Raw genomic sequence first — 15,154 nt, 5'->3', positions numbered from 1 at the left:
CATTGTTAATTTCCAATTATTGAATTTGTTTATTTTATTTTGCTGTGACCAATTTAATTTGAGAAAAATTGTTCTATGATCTGTCATTATAGTAGGACAAATTTTAACTTCTGTGACTTTCTCCATGTGATTAGAGATCAGCCAAAAGTCGAGAGCAGCGTGACAAATCATTGTTGTTTCATGTATATTGCCTCTCTGTTGAATTGCGGTGTCTCCATATGTCTACTAAGTTTAATCTTGTACAAAATTTGGTAAGACCTATCTCTATCTCTATCTCTAGCAGGGTGTCTATCGGGCGTTCGGAACGTGAATCATTTGAGTCAGTTTGGGGTAATTTAACTAATTTAATCATGCCTAACAAGTGCATGCATCTAGGCTAATGTAAAGTTACATGATGAAGTCATATTAGTGCGCGTGTGCATTTTGAGTGCGTTCTTTCACTGCATCATTTATGAATGCATGTGAATGATCACAAAATTCAAGATATGGGGGTTAGAAAATGTATATATTTATATCATTTTATGTTAATCACTATCACACGAAGAGTGCCATTTCAGTTTTTCTCCAAAAATCTTCATAATTAAAATGTGATATTACTTAAAACAATAATTTAATTACAAATACAAAATGTTGCAGAATAATGTAATATATGAATGAATAATAGCCTAAAGAACCTTTGTTGCCAAAAGTTCTTTCTTATAGAACCTTTTTAGCATAAAAGGTTCTTTGGAGTTGAGTAAAGAACCCTATGGTTCTATATAGAACCCCAATTAACCCTTTTTTCTAAAGAGTGTTGTGAATTACTTTCACTATTTTTACTAAGAAAAAAAAAATCCACAATCCGCCACATCTGTTTTGATTGGATGTGCGAGTAAAGAATCCGCCCTTCTGTCTCTGATTGGCCTGAACGCGCATATCCACATGAGGGAGGCGTGTCTCTTGTATATTTGACCCCGCCCCCTTTCCCTCAGCCAGATTACCTTGATTCTGAATTATCCAGGAGCTCGGGGCTCTCTGACGCTCAGTTTTGAAGAAAACACAGAAAATATGAAATCAGATGGTTTTTGAAGGAATACAGGTACGTTTCTGCGTTGTTGTTTAAGTTTGCGGTGAATCTGTTGGATATAGACGTTTAAAACTACTAACGTTACTTATATTGAACGCGACCGCGCGATGTTATTAATCGCGCCACAAGAGTTTCAAAATCTTTTCAAACTGCGTCCGTTAAACCGTCAGACGCACAGAACCAGTTCACAGATAAAGACAAAGATTTCACAGAAACATTTAACAGAAACACGACTCAGAGACGGAGGAAAACTGTCGCGGTTGTTTCAGGAGGAAACGGAGAATAATGTATTAATCCTGTGCTCATGTCTGACCCTCTGCCCTCAGAAAATCTGCCCAAACAGCCTCTACATCAGCCAGAGACCACCAGTCAGGAGAAAAACACCCAAAAAGTGAGTATAGTTCATGAAATTACATAAACAGGGCAGCTGGACCAGGACGTACTTTAGTCATAGAAACTTTGCATTTTAAACATGACAAAACAGGTTTTAATTCCTCCTGGTCAGTTTGGTTTAGAGATAAGCTTTTTCTGAATACAAACTATAAAAAGCTATAAAATGTAAATTTTAATATAATTGGTAAATGCTTCAGGAATGCCTGCTGTAAATAGCAGGAGCGCTGGGACTTCTGTCGTCCAGCAGGACATTGACCCGAAGCATTAGCAAAAGTTGATCTGTAAACCAGAAAGGTCGATGTCCTGGAGCTCTGAGCATCTGTAGAGGAGCTCAAAAACACTCGTTTGTCAAATGTTTCCATCCAGCTCGACAGAAATATAGCCACGAAGAAGGAAGAACTTGAGTGTCAAAATGTGCACTGCTGAACCTGAAGAAATCACAGCTGCAGAAATATTAAAAGAACTGGAAAAAAATGCTAGCTCTTTATCTGTTATTGCAACTGTGTCTTTTATAAAAATGTTTTCTTAACTCTAGTGTTTTAGATGTTTTGTTTCCAGTCAAGACTTTGAGAAACTTGTTCATGCCTTTATCACCAGCAGGGTGGACTATTGTAATGGGCTCTTCCCAAAAAGAGCATTAGACAGCTGCAGCTCATCCAGAACACTGCTGCCAGGATTCTGACTAGAACCAGAAAATCTGAGCATATCACCCCAGTCCTCAGGTCCTTACACTGGCTTCCAGTTACATTTAGGATTGATTTTAAAGTACTTTTACTCGTATATAAGTCACTGCATGACCTAGGACTGAAATATATTGCAGATATGCTCACTGAATATAAACCTAACAGAGCACTCAGATCACTAGGATCGAGTCAGTTAGAAATACCAAGGGTTCACACAAAACAAGGGGAGTCCTCCTTTAGTTACTATGCTGCCCGCAGCTGGAATCAGCTTCCAGAAGAGATCAGATGTGCTAAAACACTAGTCACATTTAAATCTAGACTCTAAACTCATCTGTTTAGCTGTGCATTTATTGAATGAGCACTTGTGCAATGTTAGAACAGATTGCACTATATTTTCACTGTTTAATTTTATTTTTTTATGTAAAATCATTTTCTAACTGTTTGTAAATGTTTTAATCATTTTAAAAGTTTTTAAATTGCTTGTTTTATTTTTGTTATTATTTTTCTTCATGATTATTTTACTTTCTTTTATGTAAAGCACTTTGAATTACCATTGTGTATGAAATGTGCTATATAAATAAACTTGCCTTGCCTTGCCTAGTGGTCGACGATATATATGGGCCGATATCTTCCATTTTTCAAATATTGGCATAGTTTTTCAGCTTGGCTGATGTGTTCGAGGTGGGACTTTTATTTTGACGGCGCAAGAGTTCCGAGCGTTCGCAGCGGGTTCGCGAATCATTTGAGTCAGTTTGGGGTTCGCGAATCATTTGAGTCAGTTTGGGGTTCGCGAATCATTTAAGTTAGTTCGGGAGTTCGGAGCAGGATCGCGAATCATTTGAATCAGTTCGGGAGTTTGGAGTGGAATCGCGAATCATTTGAATCAGTTGGAGAGTTCGTAGCGGGATCGCGAATCATTTGAATGGCCAATATTTCTGTAGTGCACACAGCTCACATTCTCCCTCGTTTACTGTCATCGTCAAACACGGATAGAAGTCTGTCTAATAATCAGATAGAATGGATAAACAAAGGAATTAATCTATACAGAAAGTGTTATAACTATTCCTTTTATGTTATTCTTTGCTTTTGAAGATAGGCTACCTTAACCCAAGCCTTATAATGATTATAATGTGTTTAAACTCAAACTGACAATAACTTGTAATATCTTCTCAGTGATGTCATCCATCTCTTTTTTTTTTCCCTGTGCAGATGATTGACAGGGCATTGTGGGACTCTGTCGTCATGGCGATGGTCTCTTTAGCCTGGCTCCTCCCAGCCATCGCTGCGGCCACGCCCTTCCCCATCGACCTGCAGCCAATCAGTGTGGAGCATCTGGAGGGTGAGTCACATGACTGACAGGATCTCAGTGAGTAGGTGTGTTGGACTTCAAGCAAAAGATATAGACAGCAGACGAATCGAATCGCTCTTGTTCTCAGTCCCCGCAGTCGTCTGCAGGATTATTATTATTATTATTATTATTATTATTAATAGGGTTTTAAGACATATAATGCAAAACTTGACCACAATGTTCCATCTGTTCATATTTTAAAAGTCAGGTAGTGTATTCCAGCCAGTGTTATTTTAGCAAAATTGAGATTCTATTATAGTTTGTTTTCATATATTTTAATGTAATTAAGTTTATTCATATATATATTATAGATATTCCGCTGTCTTGTTCTTTCAAGTTTTTGTTCTTGTTTATATAGTTTTATTCATTTTTGTTTCAATGTTTTGAGTGGAAATTGTATCTAAAACGTGAGTCGATCGGTACATCTCTAGTATTTTGTGAACTGTAATAACCCTGAATCCTGTCTGTACCTATAAACATAGAGCATCACTTAATTCTGCTTGCATTTGTACCTGCTGGTTTAATTCTGCTTCTTCTGCTCCACAGATTCCCAGCAGTATCCCAGTTTTCAGGGACTGGTGTTTAATAATGACTCGGAGCGTCTGGGTCTGGACTATCAGCGCATGATCCGGATTCAGCACATGCTGTACATCGCTGCCAGGTATTCAGTCCAAGATCAGTCAGTTCACCAAAACACTGGCTTTAAAGAAACCTGGTGCTATTAGACCGCAGGAGAAGACATTGTGACTCTTTCTTCTGTTTAGAGACCATATATATGTTGTCAATCTCACTACTGCAGTCCATAAGATCATCCCACAGCAGGTATGCATATAACAATCATCATACACAAAATATCTCAACTTCTGTGTTTTAAGACATATTTAATGAGATTATGCCTGAAAAGGTTTTGGATTTTTTTTATCATGTGTTAACTTAAAAAATCTTATATAATATGACTTGCTGTGTTTATTTGTTTTGTTTTGTTTTTTATTGTATTTATATGATATTTGTATTTTTGAAATACAAAAATAGCTTTGACTGCTGACATGGCATTAAATAAAATAATCTGAATCTATGTTTTAATTGTAAAAATAAACTTGTATTAAATTAGATTTTATCATAAGATTAATTAAATTATCAATATTTCATGCCTTAATGTGATTGCTACTGTAATACATTTGGTAAACAACATTTCTGTGGATTAATAATAAAAATGAATTAGTTAAAATGATATTTGTGTGTGAGTGTGTGTACACACACATACACACAATCACTCACACACACACACTGTTGATTAGGCATGCTTTTTGAATATTATACTTTAACTAGACTATGAATTATTCTGATAAAATGAATAAAAAAAACTGAATTTAAAGGAAAAAATGGATTTCCAAGGGCCCTAAAAGTTGTTAAATTGTGTAATTTTCATGATTTCAGTTAATCATACATGATATTGGATGACTAAAATTAAATCACTGATTAAAACGTAGTCCAGGAAAATGAAAAAACATTAAATAATAGAAACCATTAAATGGATTTCATAGTGGCATTTTCATTGATACATTTTTTGATTTCAGGTAATGTTTTTGTTGTTGTAGATTTTTTTTGATTTAATCTTTCCCTTTAGTTGAACCATTATAACAAACAGAATTTGTGTGAAAAGCTCATGGCGATCTGTGTTCTCAGATCCTGACGTGGAGATCTTCAAACTTGGAGATGTGTGCCATACGAGCAAGAAACAGCGTGAGTGTCTCCATCAGAGCAGATCTGAGATGAGAAGGAACACTGCTGATGTTTGCTCCTTATATTCACTTCCCTCTCCTCAGACCATTAACGATCGCTTTTCATTCATCCCAACTGTTTTTACAGGTTTTCTTCACACAAGAACTGCACACTAAATGCATCTCTTGCAAAATAAAGCATTGCATTCAAAATATGACAACAATCTTTAATGCTCTAGTTTGCCTTGTTTTTCAGGATGAATGCTATAACTACATCAAGGTTCTTGTGCGGCGTGACAACGAGACTCTGTTTGTGTGTGGAACGAACGCTCTGAAGCCGGTCTGCAGGAACTACAGAGTGAGTGAGCGACAGATCTGAGCCTCACACTGATGCAGGGTTTCTCACGCTGATGATGTCTGTGTTTAGCTGAGTTCGCTGGAGCAGGTCGGTCAGGAGCGGTGGGGTCAGGGCCTGTGTCCCTTCCAGTCTGGTCACTCCAGCGTAGGACTGTTTGCAGGTGAGATGCTGAAACACACCACCAGTAATGACGCTAAAAAACACACGGGTTTGAGTGACTCTTTCATTGAACTTGTGTCTCAGGTGGTCATTTCTATTCGGCCACAGTGGCGGACTTCCAGGGGAGTGACGCTTTGATCTACAGGAGTTTGGGAACAGACGAGCTTCCCCTCCTGCGCACCGTCAGACACGACCCCAAATGGCTCAGAGGTGCTTCCTCAGATCACCTCAAATAAATGTAAATGCTGGAATTGCATTGATGTACTGTTGTCTCTACAGAGCCTGAGTTCGTGCATGCTGTGGAGTACGGCCAGTACGTGTATGTGTTCTTCAGTGAGACGGCGGTGGAGCACACCGGCGCTGGGAGGGTAACAGATTTAGACTCTCAGTTCTGTTATACAGTGAGATCCCAACAGCTGGTCCTGACCCCTGGTGCTGTAGGTGGTGTACTCCCGTGTGGCACGTGTGTGTAAGAACGACGAGGGCGGCTCCAGAAGGCTGTTGCATGGTCAGTGGACGTCGTTTGTGAAGGCACGTCTGGACTGCTCTGTTCCTGGAGACACGTTCTTCTACTTGGACGTGCTGCAGTCTCTCACCAGTGTGCTGCAGATCAACCAGCGGCCCGCTGTGCTCGGGGTCTTCACCACACAGAACAACAGGTGCACGCTCACACCCCATTCACACTCAGTTAAGAACAGAACCATGAAAATCAATTCAAATCTGTGGAGATGCAAATACAGTTTAAAAAATATACAAATGAAACCTACACATGCTTGATCAGTCCGTGTCTGTGTGTCCCAGCATTCCCGGCTCAGCGGTGTGCGGGTTTTATTTGGATGACATCGATCAAGTGTTTAAGGGGAAGTTTAAGGAGCAGAAGAAGAGTGATGCAGTGTGGACAACGGTGCCTGAGGAACACGTGCCCAAACCACGGTAAAACACACTCACACAGGCTAGTTGCCAAGATTGAAATAAACTAATAATGTACTAGTTGATCATAACTGTACAAGTAGACTAAAGAAAGACTAGTTCTGTGGTGTGTGTGTGTGTTTAGTCCAGGTTCATGTGCACCTGAAGGTTCAGCCTATTTCCATCATCCAGACTTTGTGCTTTCATTCATTGAGAAACATCCACTGATGGACGAGACTGTGTCATCAATCAATAGCCAACCGCTGATCACCAGCAGGTACCACACACACGGACACACTCTCACACTCACAGACACACACACACACTCTCACACGTAGACACACTCTCACACAGACACTCCCTCACACACACACACACACACACACACTCACAGACACACACTCTCTCACACACACTCACGTACACACAATCACACCCAGACTCGCACACTGACACTCGCTCACACACGTACACACAATCACACTCAGACACACTCAGACAGACACACACTCTCACACTCACAGACACACACTCTCACACACTCAGAGACACACACACACACACGTACTCACACTCAGACACACACACAGACACTCTCTCACACACAGACACTCTCACACACACAGACACTCTCACACACAGACACACACTCTCTCACACTGTTGTGTTTGCTCTCTGCAGGTATAAGCTGACTCAGATAGTGGTGGATACACACACACACACTCACTCTCACACTCATGTACTCTCTCACACACACACACACACACACACACTCATGTACTCTCTCACACTCTCTCACACACACTCTCTCACAGACACACACACACACACTCACTCACACTCACTCTCTCACACACACACTCACTGATGTGTTTGCTCTCTGCAGGTATAAGCTGACTCAGATAGTGGTGGACACACACACACACACTCACTGATGTGTTTGCTCTCTGCAGGTATAAGCTGACTCAGATAGTGGTGGACACACACACACACACTCACTGATGTGTTTGCTCTCTGCAGGTATAAGCTGACTCAGATAGTGGTGGATACAGCGGCTGGTCCTCATCAGAACAGCAGTGTTGTGTTTCTGGGCTCTGAAGACGGCCGTGTGCTGAAGATCCTGATCAGCTTGAGAGAGAACAGCTCCAGACTGCTGGAGGACATCAGCGTGTTCAACCACACACAGTGAGCGTCACCGCAGCAGCGCTCGCACTTCCTGTCACGCAGCTGATCTGGTCTAAGGCTCACTGTGTTGTTGCAGGTGTCCCGGAGAGCGGAGGGTGTTGGGTCTGGAGCTGGATCAGGAGCGTCACGCTCTGTTTGTGGCGTTCTCCAGCTGCATCATCAGAGTTCCTCTGAGCCGCTGTGCTCGACACTCCAGCTGCAGGAGGTGACACACACACACGCTACACACTCCACACCACTGTTTCCACCGTACATAAACTATACAAGTACACCGAAGAAATGACTTGCAAGATTTTATTAGTCTTCAAAAACACAAATAACTTAATATAACGAAGTCTAGGGATCAAAATCAAAAAAATCATAATCCTGATGGGGAGCAGAAAAGGCTGGTATGGACTGTAAACAAATAAAGGTTCGCAAAACAAGTGACTTCTCCATAATTAAGTGGTGATGAGGTAACAGAGGTGTGTGATCTCCCGAGCTCTCCTGGAAGAACACCGCCACCTGCAGGCGAGCAAGTAGAACGCAGGGTCGTAACACCTCCCTCCTAAAATAAAGATTCGGCAACAAATCTAAAAAAAAACAAAGGAAAGACAGTTAAACACTACCCAGAACGAACACATTAAAAGTTCTGGTGATCCAAAGGAACGTCGTCTTCTCTTCATTCTACAACACCTCTGGGCCCTAGAGATGCAAAGAAAAAGGAACGGACACGGAAATTATGTTACGCTCTAGAAAGTGTGTCAGCTATTACGTTATCTTTTCCTCTAATATGTTTAATCTCGAGATGGGAAGGTTGTAAAATGAGACTCCATCGCATAAGTCGCTGATTTCGATTCCTCATCCGATTCAAGAAGACCAAAGGATTATGATCTGTATAAATGATAATCGGTGCAGCAGTTGACCCTAGCTATATCAAAATGTTGTACGGCCAACACTAGGACAAGAGCTTCTTTCTCAATGGTGGAATATTTGAGACTTACTCAACTTTTTTTAGCGAGAGCTCGTGCCTCGTACAATCTACGCCAGAATCCACTCACATAATCTGAGATGTTTTCAGAAGGTTTCGACATTCGCCACTCCTCAGCTAACATAGCCGTAAATCCTCGCACTACATGTCCGAACACTAATTCATTTGGGCTAAACCCAAGGCTTTCTTGGATTACCTCACGTATCGCCAATAATATCAACGCAGACCTTCTTCCCAATCCGAGTTACACACAGTATGACCTCAAAAGAGACTTCAGGGTTTGATGAAACCTCTCAAGAACTCCTTGACTCTGCGGATGATAGGCACTAGAAATATTGTGGTTTACTCGAAGTTGACGCAGGGCTTTTGAGAACTGTTTTGGCATAAAGTCGAATTCCAAAGGTCAACATAAAATTAGTGAGGGCCTTCAAGACAGATTTTGTAGTGATGGACAGATAAGCAGCAGGATAACGAGTGTCTGTCCAGCTGTCACACCACTCCGTCCCCAAACATTCCCACCAGCTAAACCATTTCCCAGAATAAACGTAATCCCAGGGACTGGAAGTGCAGAACGAACACCAACCACTACATCACCAGATACGATAGCAGAGGAAAGATGGATTTGATGTAAAGGCACTTCAACAAACCCCATCTCAAAACCTCGTACTAGTACATCAGTTCCAGTAGCGGTTTTAGAAATTAAAGGCAAAATTCCTTCTAAAAGAAACGACTGTGTGGCTCCCGTATCTCAAAGAAGACGTACTGGCACCGTTTCGTTTGAACCAGGCAATGACACATTTCCCTCAGTGATAAAAGGTGTATAAATCAACAGAGGAAGTTATACACTGATAAACAGATTTATCACTAGAACTAGATAAATGGCGATCTTTCTCATTACAGGTATCAACAGTGAATGGTGAGGTAGAAACTAAAGCAACAGGTTTCAACAATCTCTCTTTCTTCTTGAGAATAAGACAGTCAGATATTTTATGACCAGGCTTTTTACAATAAAAGCAAACCATGTCTCGTGAGAGTACAGGTTTGCTAAAATGTTCAGCAACTGTCGCCCTAATATTCCTACTCATCACAGGAGACTTTGTCTTAGGTTGAAAGCAAAACTTAGACGTACTCATATCGTTGGTTTTCAGACCGACTGAACTGAATGACCGACGATGGGTTAACACAAATTCATCAGCCATGATAGCAGCTTCAGAAAGTGTATTCACCTTGTGTTCAGTGAGATGCATAGCTACAGCATGAGGAACACAATGTTTAAACTCCTCTAAGAGCACTAATTCTCTTAATTCCTCTTTAGTTGTAACTTTCACTGAAGTGCTCCACCGATCAAATAACTTCTCTTTTTCTCTTGCAAATTCAACATGAGTACATTCATCAGCTTTACTCAAATTCCTAAATTTTTGACGATATGCCTCAGGTACGAGTTCATAGGCATGTAACACAGCAGATTTCACATCATCATACTCACCACTCTGTTCCAGTGAGAGTGCAGAATAAACTTCCTGAGCTTTACCTGTGAAAACACACTGTAACAATAAAGTCCAAAAGCTTTTCGGACATTTCACGGATAAAGCAACACGTCCAAAGTGATAGAATTATTTATCCACTTCCTTTTCAGAAAATGGCGGCACTAATCTCATATTTCTGTGAACGGCAAACACCGGTTCACCTGCATTCGCTTGCTGTTGTAGAACAGGAGGCACATTCGCTTGTGAGACTTCAGCTGACTTTGCTGCTAACTCGAACTCCAACTTTTTTATCTGAAACGCTCTCTTCTCGTTCCTTCATTAACTCAAGCTCCAGTCTTCGCATAGCTAACTGATGATCTAATTTTCTCTCTTCAGATTATCTTTCTACCGCTCGTTCTTTCATAGCGCGACCGTTGCGTTCAGCACGAATTTTCGCGGCATCTAAACACAATTGCTTCTCTTGCAAAGACAATTCTGGATATTTTGTCTCACCTTCACTATAAACCTCAGCAGGAGTAGACACAACCGATTCACTGGGAGTAATTAACTCAGCGCTTACCTCTATAACTCCTCTATCAACAAGTGACCGCTTCAAAGTAGTCACAATAGTTTCCTTCAGCCTCTTTTCCTGAGAAGTAAGATCGATACTGAAGCGTTCGGCGATTTGCACTAACTGCTCCTTTGTACAACTCTCAAGCAAAGCTTCTGATGGACACGCAAAGAAATCTTCGATCACCAAAGACATTTTGTTTGTATTTGTATACGCATAATAACACAAACGAAACTACTAGCTAACACGTGAGACGCTGTTTACAACTCTCATAAGCCACTTCAAAAAACTACGTCACCGTATTACGCAACCTATGCTCATTCACGTTTACAATATGAGAAAACTCCAGGGGCCTGTTCTTCGTACGTCGCTTGTTACATCCGAGATCAAATGACACATCCAAGATGATATCATCGTGCTAATCCTGATCCGGCTAATTGGGTTCTTCGAACACACCTGTTGTGTATGATTAGTATCGCTGGATTGAGTTATCTGAGATAATTGCGCATTCATGTGTTGTCTTAAAAGGGGATATGTATCGATACTCGAAACCATGATCAGCCCAGAGCTTCGAAGAACCAAACGATCCAAGATCATGTCAAATCATCAACAATCAAATCCAGCTAACTGAGTTAGCGACGTACGAAGAACGGGCCCCAGCTCCTAACTCAGAAAACACTAACTAAATCCTACCTGGTCTTCAGAGATGTACCGGGCTCGGGGCGACATTAAACGCTGAGCTCTGCGACAATCAGTCAAACTGAAGGTCCGGAAGCGTACCCCCTACAGAGAGTTAATCTCCACCCAGGATAACCTCCAAAAACAAGAAAGGCAAAATAAGAAAACAAAACAATAAACAGTGCTCCGTTGGAAGGATTGTATTCACAATCCAGCTGGAAACACTAACTCACCAAGATTCTCATTTATAAAAGGTAACCATTCACAAAAACAGTCGCATACAGCCCAACGTTTCCTACGTTGGACGAGCCCCCAATTTATGTTACGGCCAGCTCGTTTCGACCGTACGTAAACTATACAAGTACACTGAAGAAATCACTTGCAAGATTTTATTAGTCTTCAAAAACACAAATAACTTAATATAACGGAGTCTAGGGATCAAAATCAAAAGGGGAAAATCATAATCCTGATGGGGAGCAGAAAAGGCTGGTATGACTTCTCCAGAGGGTGTTGATCCCCTGGACCAAGTGAAGAGGAGTGGTCGAGTCCAAGGTTTTATCCTCTCCATAATTAAGTGGTGATCAGGTAACGGGTGTGCAATCTCCAAAGCTCTCCTGGAAGAACACCGCCACCAGCAAGCGAGCAAGTAGAACACAGGGTCGTAACAGTGTGTGTGTGTGTGTGTGTGTGTGTGTGTGTGTGTGTGTGTGTGTGTGTGTGCAGTTAACAACAGACTTGCTGTCCATTATCTCTGTATTATTTCACATAAACTTCAGACAGAAACATATTGTCCATCATCCATCTCTGAGTTCCTGCTCAGATGCTGTCTCCACACACATGACCCATAATGCATCTGGCTGCAGACGGGACGCTGTGCTGACATGGAGCCTCAGTTAGCCCAAACGAAACTTCCTGTCTGTGTTTTCATGGTGTGTGTGTGTGCGTGTGTGCGCAAACAGAGCGGGGTTTGAACAGGACATCGACAGTGACCAATCACCTTCTTCTAATAGAGCCAGAAAGACACCTTCCTTATTGTGCTAAAACATTTCAAAATCATTTCTAAAAACACCGTACATCAAATAACATGAATACACATTCCAATACAGCGCAATATCAAACAAACACACACTTCAACCATATACATCACAGACCGCGTACCAGCTAGACAAGAGTTTTCCAACTCTGCCACAAACCATTTAAACGCAAATGATTATACACAATATCACACTGTTAAAACAACAGCTACGACAACTGTTTTCCGAAGCTGGCACAAACCATCATTGCAGTCTCTAAGACAGAAATCACCACCACCACCCATCTGGTAATCAGCATGCACCTGCCATTACTCCAAACCTAATGCCATCCCATAAAGGACACGTAAACTACCGTACTGTCCCTACCAAACAGCACTTCCATAAATACTATAGTGTTTGTAGCCATTACACAATGATAATTGATCCTCAGTTTAGCATTGATCAAAATTAAGATACAATTTATACAAAACGTAAATTTGTAAACTTGTTTTCTATAAAACAAAACGTAATTAAGTCGTCAAAATCATGTTTTACCAAAAACGGCGCCGTTGCTCCCCAGTCTTCACCTTTCTCTTGCCGCCTCCATCTCTACCTGGAGACTGAGTTCGTGCGTCATCTTCGAAACACTTATTCAGACAATAAAGTGTAGGCTATGTATTTCAAAACTGTGTCTAGTACGATATAAATTACAAAGGTTTAATTGGCATCTTTATTTCAACCTACCCGACCAGAATATCATTAAAATTAATATTGTACCAACTATGACTGAGTTTGTAGCTTAATTGACTATATTTTAAATGGTTTGAGCTGCAGTTCAGTTGCTGGCAGTTCAATAGTAAATCAGTTTAAAGCATCCAGTCATCTCATATACCATTAAAGTGAATGTTCAGTGTATCAGTATATAGTGTAATAAATAAAGAAATGTCTGTTGTATGTGATTGTATTTGTCTGTATAGAGAGATAGTCAATGTAAAAAGAGCAAATGGAAGAAGCAGATGAATACAAAACATCAGAACAACATAAACATATTGGTCGAGAGATGTCATAGCTTCCCTAATTGCAGTAGAATTGCAACAGATTTGATTTAATTTAATTTCCATATTTAAACTTTACTTTAGAAATGTCCAAAAACTTGCAAAAGAAAAATTATGTTTATTTTTAAGTCATTTAAGCCAAATCTGGAAATAAATGATAGCTTGTATACAGAAAATGAAGCTTCATTATGGCTTTTTTTTGGACTGTAATATTATTTCCATGTCATTTAATTGGTATTAACAATGCAAAAATAAATACATTAATTAACAAAAAATTACTGCAATATATTTCCTACCTGGAAAAAAAAAATTATGGTCTAAACATAATTGTAAATAAATTAAATTCACCAAATTCAATCCTCCATACAAATGATAAAATCTACCCTATAAAAAGGTAGATTGATTTTATTTGTATTAGAAAAGTAAAACACAAACTCGCTCCGAAGAGCCGATCTAAAGCAAATGATACTAATACAACAGGTGTGTTCGAAGAACCCAATTAGCCGGATCATGATTAGCACGATGATATCATCTTGGAAGTGTCTTTTGATCTCGGATGTAATAAGCACTGAACGAAGAACGCCCCTGGTTCAGATCATCAGCTCATTAGAACTGAATTGCATTGAATCATCAGTGGAAGACGGGAAAAGAATGACAAGATACATGTGGAAAAATAAAATTTCCTAAAGACAAGATTTTTTCTCTCCACTTCAGCTCTGATGCCTTTGAGGTTTTTAGTGAACCACAGCTAATGATTTGTGAATCTACACCGAAGGTTTGATCGAAATACAAAAGTCGTCAGAATCTGAATAATGATTTGTGGAAAGTCATTTTAGATCTGGGGCCGATAGCTGAAACTGTTTAGACTAGTCTTAAAAAGTTAGTAATCTAATTTTTTGTCCTCAAGATGCTAATGATGTCTCTATTTGTTTTTATGTTTTGCCACAAGCTCCAGTCTGGATCCAGAACACCTGAGAAGAGATGATGCTGACCCTCAGAGGACCTCAGATGATGCTGACCCTGAATCAACAACAGAACTAACTAATATTGCCAAATGTGTGACTGAATCATATATTAATTATTAATAATATTAATAATGTTCATCATCTGGCTGACTATGACTTGTATAATTTTTCTACAAATCCTGTCATACCTGCACAAACTGACAGTCACCACTTAGAAGTTATTACTAAATATTGTAGAAACATAATTTTCTGTGAAGTTGCTTTGTAACGATTTGTATTGTAAAAAGCGCTATACAAATAAACTTGAATTGATCATAACTTTATTAATTCAACTATAAAAAGGTAGATTGGTTTTATTTGTATTAGGAAAGTAAAACCCAAACCCGCTCCGAAGTGTGGATCTAAATCAAATGATTCGCAAACTTGCTCTGGGGTGCGTTTCCCGTACAACGACGTAGCTCGCAGATTAACCACCATAGTCATTGCACCCAGCCGGCACATGACCGACCTTCAACGTTGAAATATGGTTGAAATAAGGTCAGTTGTGGTTTCAACGTTGAAACAACGTTGATTCAACGTTTAAAGCTGAATGGTTGAAAAACATCCAGCACATG

At 40.1% G+C, this 15,154-nt stretch overlaps 1 protein-coding gene across 1 annotated transcript; it reads left to right on the top strand.

Moving 5' to 3' along the window:
• The first annotated feature begins 971 nt into the window (after positions 1-971).
• On the top strand, positions 972-14,881 carry LOC113119750 (semaphorin-6D-like). Its single transcript, XM_026289393.1, has 16 exons — positions 972-1,078; positions 1,393-1,457; positions 3,352-3,481; positions 4,037-4,151; positions 4,255-4,312; positions 5,177-5,233; positions 5,468-5,569; positions 5,639-5,729; positions 5,813-5,938; positions 6,008-6,096; positions 6,170-6,387; positions 6,530-6,661; positions 6,783-6,914; positions 7,658-7,822; positions 7,899-8,027; positions 14,525-14,881. The coding sequence occupies exons 3-16, from the start codon at positions 3,352-3,354 to the stop codon at positions 14,658-14,660; spliced, it is 1,680 nt and encodes a 559-aa protein (XP_026145178.1). The 5' UTR covers positions 972-1,078; positions 1,393-1,457; the 3' UTR covers positions 14,661-14,881.
• Positions 14,882-15,154: the final 273 nt, after the last annotated feature.

This window comes from Carassius auratus, chromosome 19 (genome assembly GCF_003368295.1).
Source record: "Carassius auratus strain Wakin chromosome 19, ASM336829v1, whole genome shotgun sequence".
Classification (NCBI taxonomy): domain Eukaryota; kingdom Metazoa; phylum Chordata; class Actinopteri; order Cypriniformes; family Cyprinidae; genus Carassius; species Carassius auratus.
Note: the sequence above shows the minus strand (reverse complement) of the source record. Positions and strands in the feature narration are given on the sequence as shown.